Genomic DNA, 19,571 nt, shown 5'->3' on the forward strand with positions numbered 1-19,571 from the left:
CTATGCTACCCTTCGAAGCTTTCATTTGAATACTCTTTTGGTTCTAAATTATAGGTCGTTTTGATTTTTTTAAGTTCATAGATATTATTATGCATCTAGATATAGTTTATATCTAGATGTATAATAATAATATCTATGAACCTAAAAGAGCTAAAATGACCTACAATTTGGAACAGAGGGAGTAGATTTTAATTGTAACGGAGGGAGTAGATTTTATTAGTAGTTCATTATTTTGGATTGCCATTTCCCAATGATGTTATTCCTGGAGCTGTATATATAGAATTATGTTGTCCTCGGAGTTCTGGGTTGAAAAGTTTGGTCACATTGTGTTGAAAGTTGAAACCCTCCTGGTTTGTTCTACTATGATGTTTTTTACCGTGTTACTCTGTTAGTTGAGCTTCTGGGAACCAAGCTTGGACACCTCCCAGTAGTTTACCACGCCAGTCAAGTTCAACCTCATGGTTGAGGTCGCTGGGAGGTAGTAGAATGTAGTAGTTGACAGCTGCTATATATGGTGGCCAAACTCTCCTATTTGCATCTCTGTAATTCATCAGGTGGTCTCAGGAAGGTGCAGCTGCCCTTCCCACCCAAACTAACCATGACAAGAACCCTGCACTCATCTGCATCCTCCACTGTCAAACCCTCAGAGAGCAACATGTCAGGCTCTTGGAAGTTGAAACACCACGTCCGTGCGTGATGACTTTGTAATTAATATGTAATGTATCAAATGTCAAATGTTGTTGGACCCCAAGAACCCCCTTGAGGTATGTAAACACAAATATACACTTCTCATGCACCAAACTAAATTGGGTCCTCGCTATCAAAACAATTCCTGGGCATAGATGCATATGACTGGTCCAGGGCAAGATAGAAGTCAATTCAGCTGCCACAAAACTGTGATGGAGAAATATGCAAAATAAACTTTATGAAGACGCCTCAACTTTTCAACATGCATGGGAATATGTTTGCACATGTACTACACTATGAATACGTTGAGCATGTGTTTGATGGTTTCTTGGCAACAATTAATAATTGTCCATCATATATGTGGCACACATTAAAGTAATGTATGACATATTTACACAAGCTCGTAATAAAACACGCACCAATTGCGTATCCATTTCGATGGCACAATTAATGGTTGTAGAAACTGATCTCGTGCAAATGTTCTTAATTCTCATAGGAAACATCAAGAAATAATTAATGGGAACTAGGGTAGTTAATTAAATTTCTTATCCAAATTGAAGTAGTCTTTGCATGAATGATCTAAAAGCTGCGATCAAGCATCTGGTGGAACCCCCCATGTTTTATGATTGGTTCAGTTTTGATGTTTTTAAAACTTTATGCAAGGAAATGGAAAGGAAGGCTTCGTGGGATCTAAAACTATTTTAGCTCGAGGGAGCTCCTTTTACAGTTGGGATGGGTCGTTGTTCATCATTTGGCTTTCGCTAGCTTCTTGCCAACTACATCCCTAGAGCAAGCCACAAATGATGTAACATTAATGTGGTTGTGGATATATGTATTTCTTGGTTCCAATAAAGCTATTTCCCCCCAAACATACAGCATCATGCATGAGCACTCATGCCACCCACATATATATATGAGCACCATGCTGAATTGAAGACTCAAACTCGTTTGGACAGGTTCTATCACAAGGAACCTAATTAGCTGAGTATTGAGCTTGCCTCAGTTTGCACCAATCAAGCTACTTTCATCAAATATTTTTGGAGCCATATTTTGGATATATTGTGTTAATATTTGTCGAGCCAACATAGATGATATATGGAGGGAATAGCTAGAGTTAACTAGGCATTTTGAAAAATATGCCTTTGGAATAGCACATGCCAAATATTGAGAACAAAAATGTTTTAATTAATTGCAAATTAAACAGTTATAGCAAAACCAACTGATGAGTTAAAATTGATGTATCCACAGTATGTTTCCAGTATAACACAATAACAATAACATACAATTATGCAACACGATATTATCTCTTAATAAATATATTATAGTGTTCTTTAAGATATACTAAAATTAGCAGATCATGACAACTAAACATTAATTGTGTATACAATTTGCATTCATATATCTGTGTTACTAGCACCATAAATACATTTGTCAACATTTATTCATTCCAAACATATCACAATCGGTAAAAGCATGGATGGTGCACGTACTGTAGTTAAATTTATCGGCTAAATTTATGTTGTACATTTACGAACTGATTATGAAATGGATGTAACAGCACACAATAATATCATTCTGGAGCTAGGGTACAATAATATGTGGTTCCATCTTTTGTCAAATTTTTCAGAGTACACTATCGACTCTTAGAGAACAGATATCAGTGAACAAACTTACATCGAGGTCATATATAACAATAACACGTGAGCATTAATTTAATCTCATGCTTGTTGCAATGAGCTGGGCTTAATGTAGCGTGGGCAAAGAAAACCAAACCAATAAGATGGAAGATATACCGCGCATGCCCATCATCAGACGATATATCACCATTTCACACAATAAACCATAGTAAGTCACCTCATTTGTGCAATATTTCTTCATGTACACTACAATCAAAACTGATGATATACATTGATTAATCACCATATGCACGATATTTCTTCATATTTTATACGCTATACTGATAATATATCATGATAAATTATCATATATGCAATATTTGTTCATATTTATATGATATAATTAACACCATTGAAATACCATGATAAATCAGAAAATGCAATATTTCTTCATATTTTATATGACATAGATACCGCCGTATATTGTATGACCATGTTGAGAAATCGGCACCCAAATCTTGACACCGACTCCCTAGAAGTGGCACCAAAGTTGTGTGACACCACTTCTTCTGACCTTCACACCGACACTAACACGGGAGACCAGCTCTCTACAAGGGAACCTAAATCTTTTATTCACCTACTCAACTTGATACAACACTCACTCTTATACTCTTTATGTGGCTACCCTACCATGACACCACTACACTACATGGCAACCTTGCCATCTGCCATATGGCAACTTCCATACTCTTCCATACAAAATATCCTAACTCTAGAACCCCCTCCTCATCCTAATCTAATTTCTTATATTTCTACCATGCTAAAATATCTAGTTCTAGAGTATTCTACATTTCACCATAAAGCATGGCAACTATGGCTCATGCATTCTCTTCAATTTTCTATAATCTTCTTACCTTGCCATGATCTTATACTTATACATGGCAAAGTTAATCTCTTAAGATCTCCACTGTCTTCTAGAATGTTCCAAGTATGCATTGCATATTTCAACAAACCATTTATTCACACTGCTATTACTTAAAACCTTGTTATTAGAATTCCATCACTTTTCACATCGCCACCATCATATAGTGCTATATTATTGATGACTACGAGGATTAGAACAATATTGTATCGTCATCATTATTCATATCGCAACTATTAATTTATAACCTTACGAGTATTAGAAATGCTGAGAGCCCCCTCTCAAGATCTCTTCTCTCTACAGACGAGACAGATGGGCGGAGGGAGGGACGACAGCTTGGTCTAGCGTGTGTCCAAAGGTGTTTCGTGTGTACATGGGTAACCTTTTTCCCTTTCCTCTCTCTATCGCTTCAGTTAAAGCGATCAACACATGGAATTCCTGTCTCCAAATCTTTATTAATTGCTCTCATAACCCCCTTCTCCTTCCTCCTCTTCTTCCTTTTCCTCCCTCCTCTCACCTATCTCCGGCCTCAGGCACCACCGGTGCGCTACTACTCTATCCCTCCAGCTAGCCTTGTGAAATCCTCTCGCATGTGATCATGCACATGCTGAGAAGGTAATATAAGGGTTTGGAGCTACTACCCATGGGCTCTTGGCAGCAAGGAGAACTGCAGGCAACAGCCATGGATGGCGCAGGAAGCGGCGGTGGCAACCACCGCCTCATCGGCCTGAGGATCGAGGAGTACGGGAAGTACATATCGGACTCGACCTGCTGCCCCCAGTGCGGCCACAAGATCGACAGGAAGCTGGTATGTTATCATCACTGACAAGCACGACTTGGTTAGGTTTTGATGTAGATATGTTGTTGATTGATGAGCTTTTTGTTGTGTGATGATGCATGAATGTAGGACTGGGTGGGGCTGCCGGCCGGGGTGAAGTTCGACCCGACGGACCAGGAGCTGATCGAGCACCTCCAGGCGAAGGTCCGGCCTGGTTCCACGGCGGCGCCATCGCACCCGCTGATCGACGAGTTCATACCCACCATTGAGGGGGAGGATGGCATCTGCTACACCCATCCCGAGAAACTGCCAGGTGAATTAATCTAGCTAAACTGATCAGTAGAATTCCATGGATCAGTTTTCTCTAGCAGGCATATGTGATGTGTGCGTTTCCAATTTTTTCAAGAGGGGGTTCTTCTCTTGTTCCCCCATCTCTTTCTTGAAAGAATTCTCCTCTTCCTTTTATTGAGTACAAAATATTTTTGCTTTGTAGTTTTGCACTTTCCGTTTGTTTTCCCATTTCTATTTGCAGTAGCTTCAGCTCTCAGCTCTCTCTCTCTCTCTCTAGATCTCTCTCTCTCTCTCTCTCTCTCTCTCTCTCTCTCTCGCGTGCTGTAACTTGATTGCACGTATAATTTTATTCATGATACGCATATAATTCTTATTTACAAAGTGCTATTGCTATTAATGGCGTATATTTGCAAGTTCATGCACCGTACAAGGAAAAAGATATATTGTGCATCCAAATCTTCTAGCACTGTACAATATTTATGTTGTTGTAGCACATCTCTGTCGCTCCTCCCTCTCTCTAGAATGAAATGTGACATGGGATCTGCCCCTATCTTCCAAAGTTAGGTTTTGTCATCCTCTCAAGGTTGTTATATCCTCCAACAGCCAATGGCTGCTTTCATCATCAACCATCTCCCTTCTCCCCTTGCCCCAAAGTGAAACAACCAAACAGACATCTGTTGGCCAGCTCTGACACTGCAGGTCTATGCATATGCACCTACACATGCTGACGTCTATCTATACCAATGGCCATGCAGGTTTGACCAAGGACGGCCTGAGCAGGCACTTCTTCCACCGGCCGTCCAAGGCCTACACCACCGGCACGCGCAAGCGCCGCAAGATCCAGCCGCCGGCCGCCGAGGCCTCGTCGTCCTCCTCCCCGGCGGCGCAGCAGCAGCAGCAGCGGAGCGAGACGCGGTGGCACAAGACCGGCAAGACGCGGCCGGTGGTGGTCGCCGGCCGGCAGCGCGGGTGCAAGAAGATCCTGGTGCTCTACACGAACTTCGGCAAGCACCGGAGGCCGGACAAGACCAACTGGGTGATGCACCAGTACCACCTCGGCGACAACGAGGAGGAGCGCGAGGGGGAGCTCGTCGTGTCCAAGATCTTCTACCAGACGCAGCCGAGGCAGTGCGGCGTCGCGGCGGAACCTGCCGCCGCCGCAGCCTCCTCTGACACCGTGGACGGAGCTGCCGGTGCTGAACAAGTGGCGGAGGCCGCGGTAGCGCCACCGGATGTCGGCGGTGCGTTCCACGGCGCCACCGGCATCGACGAGTTCAACTTCACGCAGTTCAGGAGCAGCTTTGAGGAGGTGAGTCTAACTTATTTGGTAACTTTTCTTCTAACTAGCTCAGGGATTTGGACACTCCACCGTCGCATTTTAGAAGGCCTAGTTATTAGCTCACTACTATTTGGTTGTGAGTTCTTTTCCTTGTATAACAAGGGCAGCTTTGCCAATTTATAAAAGAGAGAAGTGACGACTGGCTAGTGAGCATCGAGTCGAATTCTAGCATTTGAACCTTGGTGGGCGAGGAAACCATGCATGGCCCACTTACCAACCACATGGCGGTTACCGCCTTGTTCTAAGTTTGTCCGATGTTTGTACTAGTTCAAGATTTTTGGTCCATTATAGTGGATTGAGAAGGTACACGGTGAGGTGTTTGACACTTAAGAGCATATCATGATTTTGAAAATTGAGATAAACAAGTTTTTTTCTGCGATATATCTTCCAGAAAGCAAAAAAGAACATCATAAAATCATGCTAACGTTAATCTTGAATAACAAAATGTGATAAGGTCCTAAACATGTGCCCATATTTTGTGGATTTATTGTTTGAACTTGTCAACTTTTAGTATGTATTTAATGCTCTTAAATGTTAAAAAGTTTCTTGTATATGAAGGGTTGCTACTTTTTTTGTGATCGCTGAAATATTGTGGTAGGAATAGATTGCGATGTTCTTGTTTGGGAGGGTGTACGTTGCCAAGGCCAATGTGCTTTCATTCAGCTTAGTCTGATCAATGAATGGTAGAGTGAGAAAATTTGCTGCAGAAATGCAGTACTAGCTATGATTGAGGCCTGAGGTCTTACCTAAAATTGATGGGTGTCTCTGACCAACATGCAATGCAGAAGTAACCTATTGTTTTCATATGAGACAGCTCTATACAAGTACCCGGCCCGATTGCATTGATTGATCTGCGTGCTATCAAATGGTGCAGTGTTGTACGCTGGCATTGTTTTGTTAAAAAAAGCGAGCATCCTGAATTGAGATCGTATAATCAGACAAGAACATCCCTGAAATTAGCTCGGCATATAATCTACTTTCCTAATTGGGCCACCTTCCCTAGCTACCAATGTCCAAGCCTTATTTAGTGAATATTTTAATGGTAGAAGCTGTTGAATGGCTAAGTCGTTAAATGCTACACCAGCTGGAAATATAATCTGTCCAAATTTGTTCTCAATTAACTTTTTACCATCATCAGTACATAGAAATGTATATAGAAGAACCATACAGTTAAGTAGCACTGCATTCATTGGGAAAAGCATTTCCACAATCTGTATATTACACTTCCATCTCATTTAAAGACTAGTAATAAAAATTCACCTCACAAAGATTTAAAGTTTTTGAAAAAATGTTTGAATTGTTACCAGTAATGTTCCAAAAAAAAATTATAAAAAATGTTCCCCAAAAAAATGTTACCAGTAATAAAAATCCTGATTACCTCTAATCTTTCCCAGTGTTAATTTTGTCTGATTTTGGTACCTGCAGGTTAGTCGACTGTGTTAATAACTGAGAAATTTTTATTTCAAACACTACTTAAGAAACTATTGATTGCATTTTGCAAGTAATTATCATGCGTATACACAGGTGGACGTTGGAACATCAGTTCAGGTTTCGGCCAGGGCTGACGAGGAAGTACATACAGGCCATCTTCACCTTCACCAGGAGCATGATCTTCATCGGCGTCAATACACCAACCAGGAGCAACAGCGTCTTGCTGCAGCTGCAGCAGCATTCCAGATCAGCACACCAACGGAGCCTATCACCACGATGATCACCTCATCGCCCATGGTTCACCATGGTTCAGTCTTACTTCAACAGCAGGAGCCGTATGACCATGGCGCGAGTTATCAGCAGCAGCAGCAGGTAGTAGTAATTAATTGCATAATTTATTTTGCATGATTAGCGTTACAATTTTTATATGTGATTAACTTTATTGTTTACTAATAAGACATATTATTATTACTGTTTGGTAAAATGGACCAGGAGGATGAGCAGCCACACCAACCTAGCAATTTTGACGGTAGGTCAACTTCTGGGCTAGAAGAGGTGATCATGGGGTGCACTTCAAGGAGGTCCAGAGGAGGGGTAAGCATACACAAACACATCTGTCCTGTTTTTCAATGAACTAGTATATATACACTACTTGCATATAGTATTTATTTCTTCTTGTTACTGGTCCTGTTTTTTTTATTCCTATTAACTACTTGTGGAAACTAGCCAGCAGGTCTATGAAATGAAACTAGCTAGCAGTTTATCTTAATTAATTCAGATATACCGCCACCCTCAAGCAGTGAATGTAATGTATTTAATATAAGATATGTGTAGTCAAAATTTTTAATCTTTAGCTACTCATATCTTCATTTTTCTAAAAAAACTGATGTCATTTTATAAAATATCAATCGGTCATACTCTTAAAAACTAAATCCAAAGGTTACCTTTTTCTTACATTATTAAATAAATAAAATAATCTGCAATGGCGATGCATTTTAGGGCATTGCCACTTCGAGCGCTTAAAATAGTACGAAGGAAGTTTAGTCAAAACTAAATAGATTAATTTGCGGGTAAAGACTGAATAGATTGAGCTAGTCAAAACTAAATAGGTTGAGAACACACATCAATAAGAACAACAATTTACTAGTACTAGAGATAGTCTTAGAAATATTATTTGAGGAGGGCAAATGCATCATATAGATGTCATGTGAAAATGCAATAGGTCATGAAATCAATTTATCTCCCTTTTTTCTATGGTTAGAAGAAGTTGAACCTTCTATATGTATATACCATCATTTCTAATTTCCACCTCTTTTTATTTCGTTCAGGAAGCATCAGGTTCAGGTGGTAACAAGGAGAGCAGCAACTGGCAGTACCCATCCTTCTGGCCACCTGGCAGCCAGGATCATCATGGGTAGACGAGCAGCAACCTGCAACCACACCTTGAGTTGCAGACAACATTGGGGAGGCAACCAAAAGCAAACCATGACCCTGACACCATCATTACTACCATGATAGTATGATCAGCATACATACACCCTATATCGCACTACCATATAGGCTGCAAGACTAAAAGCGAGTTCATGGCTTCCAAGAAGCAAACAAAAGGCAAAGTTATAGCAACAAAATCCAAACCCAGTTTTTGGCGACCCCATCTCTCTCTCTCTCCAACTTCTTTCTCTTCAACCGATGCGTCTGGATAACGGGATCGAAGTTTCATTTGGGTGCTCAAATTTACATGCATGTCTAAAGAGACAAAGATGATATTGGAGGAAAAAGCAAAAGGGAGGATCAGAAAAGGAAAGCAAGAGACATAAAACAAAGGTGACGTCACATGAGAACGGTCAGTTAACCGTCGGTTGCGCACAGTGATCGATGCGGAATCATTACCGCAATCATAGTTCATCCTGGGCTGGGCTTTTCTTTTCATTCCCCCCTCAAACTGTTTGATAATCCGGAGTAAGGATACCATTATACAATTCATTCTTATGTACCTTTTGAATTGATGGGTTAACTGATCCGTACACCATTTTCTTTTCTTTTCTTTTCTTTTCTTTTCTATTGGTCGTATACTGAGCAACTTAGGTTAATTACCCTTGGGATAAGAATGGAATTCAAGGTGCAATTGTAAAGCAGTTTGTGTTATTATGGAGTTGATCCATTTTATTACAACTTTAATTATTTGAATCGATATTTTGCAGTTTTTATTTGGACCATTTCTGTATTTTTTTCAAGGTATAAATTTATTTTGAAGAAATATTCTCCATGCTGGTGCACAGAGAAAAGATTGCAAGGTAAGGTGATGGCTTTAGTTTCAAAATCTTCCTTTTCCATGGGAATACCTTAGGTTCCAAAATCTCAGTGACGTGCATGAGGGAATAAATGTTACCATCTGCTTTTGTGATTGTCACATGCAAAAGAACAAAAGCTTGCCATGTCTCCTACTATATAAACGAAAAAAAGCTTAATCTCATCTCTTATTTTCTTTCCCCGCTCTTTTGCCTTTCGAAAAAGATTTTGATTGGATCATGCATGGCTGGCCCATTCTAGGTAGAACTACATCCCAGTTGCATGCATGTGTCTATTTGGATTCTGCTGCATCCTGTCAGAATGTAAATACGTCTGCTCCCAAGAACATACATAATTTGTATTTCCCTGAATGAATGTAACGTAGTAAACCACTTGGCTCTGTTGTGAACATGGATGTTTGTTGTTTTATGAAAACCGGTGACTTCATATACATGCCATGCCTGACACTTTACTGATAAGTAAACCAATGCAGCCGAGCGGTGTAATGCATAAGCATGGCAAACGCCAGAGAGTAGCAGATTCAGTCTACTAGAACGGTAGCATTGTGTCGCTTACATTCTTGCGTTGGTCTAATTACGAAGTAGCATCATCAAGGATTTACTTTTGAACAATCGAGTAGCCCAAAGTTCCTTAGGCCTCGTTGGTTCCTCTGGATATGTTCGTGAACCATTCCAGGACCGGATTGAGTGGATCAGATTCCTTCACTCAATCCTGGTCTAGTTCTAATCCTGTCCAAGAACCATTCCAGCCTCCAAAAACTATGTTAGGCTGGAAAGGAATGGATTGTCCATGATTTTAGTTCAAAACACAAAAGCTATTACATCACCTTGATAATACACAGTCCAAAAACTGTGTTCCGGAGGATTGGAGGTGGGGTTTCGTTCCGGACCTTGGAATGAAGGGGTGAAATTGTTCCAGTCCAGGTTTGGTTCCAGACCAGACCAACCGAACTGCAATTCGTATGTTGGGTCGTATTCGTTCCAAGCCGTTCCAATCCGCTCGGATTGGGCTGCATTCCACACCATTCCAGCAAAACCGAACGGGCCCTAACCTGACCAGAATGCGATCGTATCTTTCCAGGTCATCAGGTCAGGTCAATCATCAAGTCATGGCGGCGTGCCGCGTGCATTCATCTCTCGCGCATTGCATTCCTGAGAAAGCATAGAGCCATAGCCATGTTTCTGCTGATTCCAGCCGTTCCGTCGTTGTTGTTTTTTTTATCACGAAGGTGAAGTCACTGCTCAACTGATGAAGTTTCTTCATGTCTTTATGCTTGACATGAACGCTAATTAGGGCTCCTTTGGCAGGGCTCTGGCTCCGGCTCCGCGCGCTTACCGAAGCAGGAGGAGCCGGAGCCGCACCAAATGGTATCGACTGCGGAGCTATTTTTTAGCATATTTAGGAGGAGCCGGAGCCGTTTTAAGCCTGCATGGCGGAGCCTAAAAAAGTAGCTCCGCAGCTCCGGCTTCGGCTCCGGCTCCGGCTCCGGCTCCGCACGAGAAGCCCCTGAGGAGCCCTGCCAAAGGAGCCCATAATCCTCGGTGCTAGCTTCTGTGTCAAGGTCTGCAAGACTAATCCACATCGACCAGCGATAGATGCGGCTGGCTACGATGACCCATCCGTCCATCTGAGATCTGATTTCCCACACTATCAACTGCAGCTTATTACCTCCCTTCTTCTTCGTTCCGATTATCGTCGCTTTCAATTAGATTCAGATAGTGTCATTGCTTTAGTGGCCAACAGATGTGAAGTTTGAGCTTCAGGCTTTATCCAGACCGCCATTCTTGCTTAGCCCCTAATCGGCGGCACGCCGCAGTCCACGCCGATGAAAGCCACCGAGGCGTGAGTGGTGACAGGCAGCTGCCGGGTCTCGTGCGCGAGCGGCAGCTGGCGGGGGAGGTGGTCTGACGGCAGCCGCGGATCGGACATCTGCGGTCAGGATTTGCCGCGCCTAACGACAAGCGGTGGAAGGGATCCTCGCCCTCCTCTGTTCTTCTTCCTCGCGCCGTCGGCTCTCGACCGGTGGCCCTTCTCCCCTCGACGACTCCGGTCGCCGTGGTGAGAGCACGCTTTTCGAAGTGGAGACCGTGCCCGCAAATACCAACAAGGCCAACCACCTCCGTTTGTGCCCTGGGCGTTGACCTTTGCTTGCTGCCTCGCTGGTGACGCAGAGAGTTCTGTGGCTCTGTAGTTGTAACTCTGTTACGATTTTGCGCAGACGATCAAGGCAGAACGCTGCGAGATAGGCTTCGGTTCCATAACAATGATCTGATGTCGAAGACATTACATTTGGATGCTCCACACAAAGACAAGGCAAACAGATACGTGATGCGAGTTCAGGCTTCAGAGTGCTATGGTAATGGGAGCCATCACCTTATAAAACCGTCTGGAATTTAGCAGCCCAAGGCTGTCAGTGCTTAACGCTGATCTGTTCCTTTCGAGGGATACAAAACAGTGTTGATTTGAACAACAGAAGGAATTGCAGCGTTCCTGGATTCACATCACATTTGTCAATCCACATGTTATTCCAACACTTCGAGCCATTGCCGAAGTTACAATGTGGTAACAGGAGCCATAGGCAATTGCATATTAAACTCATCATATGCTTATGGTAACACAAGTATAGAACTTACACCGCAGACCACTTACCACTCTGGAAGAGTTTTCTCAAAAGGTTTTTGAAATAAACCAGTTGACAAAATCAGAGTTCGTTAGGGTAAGCTTGTATCAAACTAAATCCACACGAACAAGAACAAACAGGGCAGAATAATTTCACAGACTAAAGATAACAGATTTGGAAGATGCAGTAACCACTGATGGAGCCACAAGAAAACAGACAACGATTTGAGCCTCTGCCTCAGAGAGCTGGGCATGCCAACAAAAATTTGAGATCATTATCATGCTGCATTATGCACAGTTGTCTTTACATTTTCTATGACACAGAATCAGGTATGACCTCAGTCGTCTTTCCATTGACTTATTACATACATCAATAACAACATTATCACCAGCTTCATCGAGGGGCTTGCGGCACTTGTTGAACAGCAGCTAGAGGATTCATCTGGACAGAGAATGCAAGTTGCAGTGCATCAAAGAATGCTCGTCGCAGAGATGATGCGTGCTGGAACACAGTCCTGTTCAAGCAGATTCACACGCAAGCATTCACTTGTTCATTATTCCTTAGAGCACAAAAACAGGCAGGGTATTATGGATCTTATGAGAAGACGATTGCAGAGTCCTTACCTCTTCAAGCCAGCAGTTTTCCTCCGGAGCACATAGATTGTCGAAAACAGCAGCGATAACAGAAGCATTAACTTGCCACTTGGTAGAACAATATGTATTTTACCAAACCTCAAGCGAACCGAATGAAACCACCAAAAGGAGGGATCGAATTGATTTGTGACACGTTGGATTGAAGGTCGAGTGGACTTTACTTGGACCTTTTGGCTGTCGTACACAGGAGCTGTGCTTGGAGCATCCTCATGTAACGATGGTGTTGAGCCATTTGTAGAAGTGGAAAGGTTTCTTTCTGCTATTTGTTTTACCCCTTCAACAGTGGATGGCTTTTTATTTGCAGCTGATCGCAGTGCATAAAGCTTTTTTAGTAGGTCCTGCAAAGAAACATTAAGAAACAACTAGATGAAAAGGAATGAAACAGCAAAACTTACCGAAAAAGAAGAATAATGTGGTGGGAGTTCAGAAAAGAAATAAAAATTTGCATTAAGTTAGCATAAAAATTATTTGGGAAACTGTTAAATTCCAAGTCAGAATGGAAACATGATTTGTAAACTAAAAAAAGGGTAGTCGGCATGAAAAATACTATCTGAGATCTGAAACATCCATGGTTGGTATGCTGTCAAAAGACAAAGGTACCTGACGGCCTTGCTCAGTCAGCTCTGCTTTTTCTGCCCATGAGATAGCAGTTCCACTCTCTTGGGAGACAATACAAAGGAATGTTACTGTATACAATTCTGCCACCTCAAGATACTGCTTGGTTGACATAACAGATGAAACAACAAATCCATTTAAAGAGTTGTCTTGTCCTCCATTCAAAACATAAACTTCATCATTTGTATATCTCCATTTAGCAAGGTACTCCTCAAAGATTGGTCTAAGGTCAGATCCAGATCCTGCTGCCATTTGCATGGTAGCTCTATGAAGAGAAAGATAGAAGTCATTGACATACACAAAAAAAGGGATACAGTACAAGTAAAATCAAGCATATAAGACTTCTATGTGAAAAATTACCCGGTAAGGAAAACTTTAGCAGGTACTGATGCCACCGAACCAAACATCTTTTTAAGCTGAACAAACATTTCAGATGTCCTGGGAAATTTAGCATAGCCTGTTAGACGCTAGAAATTTAGCATGCCATACATAGACGTTCTGCAAACATTGTGCACAAAGAATCAGTCATAATCTATATTTAGGGAGACGATGCTTTTCCTTTGGCAAATCTAGAACCCCATTGGGATAGCTGAGCAGCATGTAGGAATAAACAATTCATCTTATTACAGTACATAACAAAGCCCTGAATTTGATTCGGGCATAGAAGTATTATTACCATAATAAAAGCAAATGAACAGGATTTACCTCCTGAGTTCTTTAAGTGCCTGGACAAGTACCATTCCAGCTGATTCAAGAATATCTAAGAGTTCGTCATGGTCACATTCAGTCTCCAGAGAAACCGTGCGTGTTTGATCAGACACAGATAAAGCTGTAGATACAGCCTGCTCGAACAATCCGCTTAGTAGATAGCTGTGCCATGGGAATGATAACCAGGTAAGCAAACAAGCTACCATCTTTCTTCGTTTTCAGATAAATGTGTAACCTAACATGCATAGTTGACAACACAATAGCACATCATAACTGTTCGAGCAATTTTATCAGAAGAAAATGAGGTTCCAACAAGTCCCAGTGTGATAGCCATTGATAGCTAATGAGAATAAGCACGCCGTTGTAGTGTTAGAGTAACAGGAACGAGGTGGCAAAAAAACAAAGTAACAGGGCAGGCAATGATTTTGCAAAGTAATTTAAGTAGATATATAGTATTACTGGGAATCTAATTACCAGAAACCGCACGGGAAGAAGAAAAGTAAACAGAATCGAAGCATATTAAGGAGAAGAAGGGAGGAGGAATCTTACTCCTCTGCGTCGTCGATTTGCTTCCACAAACCCGATTCCTGGGCAGAGGCCCCCATGATCCGATGCTCCGGCGTCCACCTCGTAACAGGGGCGGACCTATAACGCGGAGCATAGGGGGTTCAGTCGAATTTCAACCACGGAAAAACTTGGAAAGCAAAGCTAGGGTTCATCACCAACAGAAGAATTCAATTAACTGAAGGTAGACACCCACTCCGCTCCAATCCAATACCGATATGGGGTAGGAGGGGGTGGTCGGCGTCGACGACGAGAGGCGATTCCGTCGGGTGGCAGGCGTGCTCCGGTCCGGCGGGCGGAGGGGGGAACGAGAAGCTTAGCAGGAGTATTTTTTGACTGCTTCACGACTAACAACGAGCCGATGCTAGCCTTACAGTTACAGGTACTGGCATGGCCGCATGGGCCATGAACGGACTCTTGTTGGGCTTGGGCATAGAAAGGCCGAAATTCGCGCGCTCGAGTAACTGGGCCGATCGTGTTTTTCTCTACCAAAGTGGGCCGATTGTTGATACGCCGCACGTTTTTCCGAAAAGAAAAGGAAAAACAATGGATACAAGCGATAACTGATAGCAAGTCTCTCCCACTAAAAAAGACGCCAAGGGGCAAGGGGGCGTCGACACCCCGCGATGGCTCTGCCACGTGCCACCCCTCATGGGTCTGCCTGTTCCGCCCGCTGCGCCCTCCCTACCTCAGCGCCTCCACGCGCGGCGTCCCCTACCCCTAATTAAAAAATACACCCTGCCCGCCCGCTCGCGTGGCCGCCGCCCCACCGCGCCGGCGCAGCGCCACCGAGGGCTCGGGGTGCTCGCGGTCCACCGCGCCTCAGTCGCGCTCGGAGCGCATCTTTCGAGCGTGGCACACTTCTTCCCGACGGCGAGATCCGCGACGGGCGGCAGCAGTCAAGTGGCGAAGATACAAATGGATTAGAGACCTGTGTATGAGAGTTTGAATTAGCTGCAAGACAATCTTTCAAATGTACGTTGGTCATGCCTGTTTGCTGTAGTTCATTAGTAGAATCAGGTTTTTCTCAAACAAAGATTTGGAGAATGAGTATGATTTTTTGTCTGACAGACTGAATTAAGATGACAGTAGCTTTAATCTTGCCTCCTATTTGATAGAACTGAATGAGTATGAGAGCAGTTTTGCATAATTGATATTGGAATATAGATTCATGTCTGCTCAGATTCCTACACTTTACTGAATTCAATATGACAATGTAAAATCTAATATTGTTGAATTCTACTACTTAACATTTCCTTCTCTTTTCTGTGCAGTTGGACTTTTGGAGATTTTCTTGAACTACTTGTTGGGTAAGCATCCTAAAATGGACAAGCTACAACACTACCATTATCATGCATAGGCAGACCACTCTTATGCAATACTTATTTTATAACTGATCCTACTTACATTACCGAAACCTGTTGTATTAGGAGGTGTTTGGATATTAGGCGCTAAACTTTAGCAGTGTCACATCAGATGTTCGGATGCTAATTTGGAGGACTAAACATGAGCTAATTATAAAACTAATTGCAGAACCCCTGGGCTAATTCGGAGACGAATCTATTAAGCTTAATTAATTCATCATTAGCAAATGGTTACTGTAGCACTACATTGTCAAAAATCATGGACTAATTAGGCTTAATAGATTCGTCTCGCGAATTAGACTCCATCTGTGCAATTAGTTTTGTAATTAACCTATGTTTAATACTCCTAATTAGTATCCAAATATCCAATATAACAGGTGCTAAACTTTAGCGGGGTATCTTATTGCAGAGCATCACTGAACCTGATGCATTGGAGTTCAGAAGTCCTGGACTATGGCAGTCTGTATTTTTTTCAGAAGTGCTGGACCAAACGTCTGTTGCCTCTCTATGACGTTAATCCCGATGTAGGGTGAGGTGGTGGTGATGTGACGACACAGTTATGGAAATCGATTACAAATGCAAAGGAGTGGTGTATCTCAACTTCAAAGTTCGTATTTTTAAGCAACCACCCATTGTTTAGCAAAAGGAATGGTGCCTCAGTTGAAGTCTATTGTCTATAATTTTTCTGTCAATTGGATTTTTTATACGCTGGACAGGAAAATGGTTTCCATCAAAAAAAATTATAAAAAACTGTCTTCAAATTTGCACTGATTTATTAACAATTTGGTAACTTTTGTTGATTATACAAAGGGCCATCACCATGAAGACATTGAAAAATTATAGTAATTGACACTAAGATGTAGCATTGATTGTGTGGTTGCATTTCTAAATGAAAATAAGCCTTGATCTTGCACAATGTTATTGGTCAATTCTTCCTAGAATGACCATTACGCATGATATGATCATTATATTTTGTCATTACAATTTCATTCATTTGCTTACGATCATCATGTGTTTTGCATGACTTTTTTGGATAGTTGTTATTTCGTTCAAATTTACGCACGGGCTATTACCTAGTATGATACGAAGCAAGAAGTTTGGAAACTGTAAGCATGGCCAAGGTGAGAAAGCAGCTGATTCGATCCACTGCTAGAACTTGGGCATTTCGTCGCATACATTTCTCCAAAAGTATCTGAACGTGACCGGAATGTCATGCTATACTAGCTTATGTTTTCAGGTCATGAGGTCAGGTCAGTGTTCAAAGTCTTTGTTGAAAGGTTAATCTAATTAAACTCTCCATCACAAGTCAGAAACGCTACAAGTGATTTTAGTTGAAAGGTTTGGAGCGACTTGCCCGGTTCCATGCCGGTCCCGGAACTGGATGCGTTCATCGCCGGACGCTGGCAGCCGGTACGGACTGGGCGCTGACTCACTGCTCAGCTGATGCTGGCTGGATCAATTCCGCAAAATTTAAAAGAAAAATGGAAACTGATCGATCGGGCTTGCCCGTCGTCTGATCACGTCAGGAACCAGACTTGTGTTCCTCGTCGTGGCTCGTGAGATCGATCAAGTAGCACTAGCAGAGAGCAACGACGGATCAAACGGGCAGTGCGCTCGAATCTCCGAGCCTGGCGGCCCCGTCCACACCGCACCAATCTCCAATCTCCTGCCCTGCTGTGTTTAAAAGGCGCACGCATCCCCAGCTCACCATCACACCACCAGTCACCAAGCGCGCGCCGCAACCTGACAGCCCTCGGCTCGACAACTCCCCCACATGGCGATGCCGCCGCCGCCTCCTGCTCCGGCCGCCGCCGCCAAGGCCGGGGCGCACAGCGTCTTCGTGTACGGGAGCCTCATGGCGGACGAGGTGGTCCGCGCCATCCTCAAGCGCGTCCCGCCCGCCGCCCCGGCGACCCTCCCGAACTAGTACGCCCCGCCCCTGCCCCCTCCTCCCCCTCCTCCCGATTCTCTGGTCTCGGTGGACGGTGGTTCTGATTCCCTGCGGCCATCGCTTTCCGTTTCCCTATCGCGATTCCCGCCGGCGGCGGCGCTGATGCGCTGACGCCGTGGCGATCCCATTCCTCTTTGTTTTCTAGTGGGCCGCCGTCACGAGATGCTCTCTGCTTCCGTCACCGCAAGCCTTTGACCGCCCAGTAGTGGATCGGTGTTACCATTGTTTTTGCAAGCTACAATCATGCGGTGATTCAACGATCCACGGAGTGGATATGTGCGCCGCGCACGCCAATGGCCAAACTCGAATCCTGATCTTTTTGCTTGCACGCAAATGCGCTGATTATCTTTTGCCTATATCCTGATTTTTAACATGCCATGGCAATCTTTTTTTTCTCTTGCAGCCACCGGTTCAACATCAAGGGCCGTATTTACCCGGCGATCCTGCCCGTCGAGGGCAAGAAAGTTGCAGGGATGGTCTGTCGATTGTCGTGCACGGCTCAACCTGTAGCATCGACCCTGCACCAAACTCTCGCTTACTTATGCTAATCGCTCTGCAGGTTGTCATGGGTGTCACTGACGAGGAGCTCCAAGTCCTGGATGCATTTGAAGATGTGGAGTACACGAGGACACGAGTCGAGATATCATTAACCGTAAGCATATATCATTAACCGGAAGCATATATCATTAACCGTAAGCATATGCAAGCCATGTAGGCAATTCGGCAAGTATATGTTAGTAATAAAAAAAGTTGATAAGTGAAACACTCAACAGATTTTATACTATAAATGGGCCAGCCTGGTTTCCCTCAACTGCGGACTGGAAAACCATGGCAATTGCTTTGTGTCTTGTTTTGCACAGGAATAGTGGCACTGTTTGCAGGCTGTGATTTCTCAGATAGATTGTGTTCTGCTAAAAGGAAGGTGGTTTTGCGTTGCAGGACTCTTCGGAGAAAATGTTGGCTGACACTTATGTATGGAGCGATGCACAGGATCCAGATCTATATGGAGAATGGGATTTTGAGGTGAGGGACTACAACATATTCATATTCTAGGCGATCATATTCAAAAATGCTGAACAGTAACAGCTATCACTTCCTCACTATCTAAAATTCTGGTGGAAACTCACTCTGCCTCTATACGATTAGCTCATGTAGCAAAATTCTCTTGAAAACAGAGACCAACCTCAGCAACAATTTTACTAGCATCTATTTCAAGATGAAACTACTTTTAAGGATCATGTTCTCATCTATCTGCTTCCATTACACCCACAGCCACTCCTGAAAAAGAAAAAACACCCACAGCCCAAAATGTGTTATTACATGCAGGCTTTAGTTTTCTAATTTCAAAGATTGTGTCTTCTCTGCAGGAGTGGAAGAGGCTGCATATGAAGGATTTCCTCGCGATGACTAATGGTTTCATGCACGGTCTCGAACAGCCTGAAGCGAAGACCCGGGTTGAGACCTACCAGTCATTCATCCAACAACAGGAACAGCCTGCATCGGAGACCCGTGAGAGTTGAGACCTGTTGTTCTGCTGGTCATTCTCAGAAGAAATTGTACTGGCAGTGCGCTGTACTATCTGTAATAAGTTGCTTACATGATTTGTGAATAAGATCTTTATAGGATCCCGTATAAAATTACACATATGAAATAAAATCTCATCGGAGAGATTTCTGTTGATCCTATGGCTGGTTCAGATGCATCGCTTTTAGCTGTTCCAAG

The 19,571-nt window shown here is 43.2% G+C and overlaps 3 protein-coding genes across 7 annotated transcripts; 2 read left to right on the plus strand and 1 right to left on the minus strand.

The window, feature by feature from the left end:
* Positions 1 to 3,595: 3,595 nt before the first annotated feature.
* On the plus strand, positions 3,596 to 9,251 carry LOC117853184 (NAC domain-containing protein 75). Of its 2 annotated transcripts, none has more exons than XM_034735557.2 (6): positions 3,596 to 4,033; positions 4,133 to 4,316; positions 5,050 to 5,603; positions 7,158 to 7,439; positions 7,557 to 7,658; positions 8,393 to 9,251. In XM_034735557.2, the coding sequence occupies exons 1-6, from the start codon at positions 3,869 to 3,871 to the stop codon at positions 8,480 to 8,482; spliced, it is 1,377 nt and encodes a 458-aa protein (XP_034591448.1). In that variant the 5' UTR covers positions 3,596 to 3,868; the 3' UTR covers positions 8,483 to 9,251. The 2 variants fall into 2 exon arrangements, with proteins under 2 accessions (XP_034591448.1, XP_034591449.1); XM_034735558.2 differs by having other exon boundaries at positions 3,638 to 4,033; positions 7,158 to 7,436.
* Positions 9,252 to 12,217: 2,966 nt separating this feature from the next.
* On the minus strand, positions 12,218 to 14,901 carry LOC117853185 (protein APEM9). Of its 4 annotated transcripts, none has more exons than XM_034735562.2 (7): positions 14,749 to 14,901; positions 14,520 to 14,615; positions 13,968 to 14,132; positions 13,623 to 13,700; positions 13,248 to 13,527; positions 12,618 to 12,985; positions 12,218 to 12,508 (listed from the first exon to the last, which is right to left on the minus strand). In XM_034735562.2, exons 2-7 carry the CDS (start codon positions 14,573 to 14,575, stop codon positions 12,388 to 12,390), a joined length of 1,068 nt encoding a protein of 355 aa, XP_034591453.1. In that variant the 5' UTR covers positions 14,576 to 14,615; positions 14,749 to 14,901; the 3' UTR covers positions 12,218 to 12,387. The 4 variants fall into 4 exon arrangements, with proteins under 4 accessions (XP_034591453.1, XP_034591452.1, XP_034591451.1 ...); XM_034735561.2 differs by having other exon boundaries at positions 14,714 to 14,891; XM_034735560.2 differs by having other exon boundaries at positions 14,697 to 14,891.
* Positions 14,902 to 17,456: 2,555 nt separating this feature from the next.
* On the plus strand, positions 17,457 to 19,529 carry LOC117853186 (AIG2-like protein D). Its single transcript, XM_034735563.2, has 5 exons — positions 17,457 to 17,824; positions 18,253 to 18,325; positions 18,409 to 18,501; positions 18,789 to 18,872; positions 19,217 to 19,529. Exons 1-5 carry the CDS (start codon positions 17,673 to 17,675, stop codon positions 19,367 to 19,369), a joined length of 555 nt encoding a protein of 184 aa, XP_034591454.1. The 5' UTR covers positions 17,457 to 17,672; the 3' UTR covers positions 19,370 to 19,529.
* The last annotated feature ends 42 nt before the right edge of the window (positions 19,530 to 19,571 follow it).

Source organism: Setaria viridis, chromosome 4, assembly GCF_005286985.2.
Source record: "Setaria viridis chromosome 4, Setaria_viridis_v4.0, whole genome shotgun sequence".
In the NCBI taxonomy this organism is placed as follows: domain Eukaryota; kingdom Viridiplantae; phylum Streptophyta; class Magnoliopsida; order Poales; family Poaceae; genus Setaria; species Setaria viridis.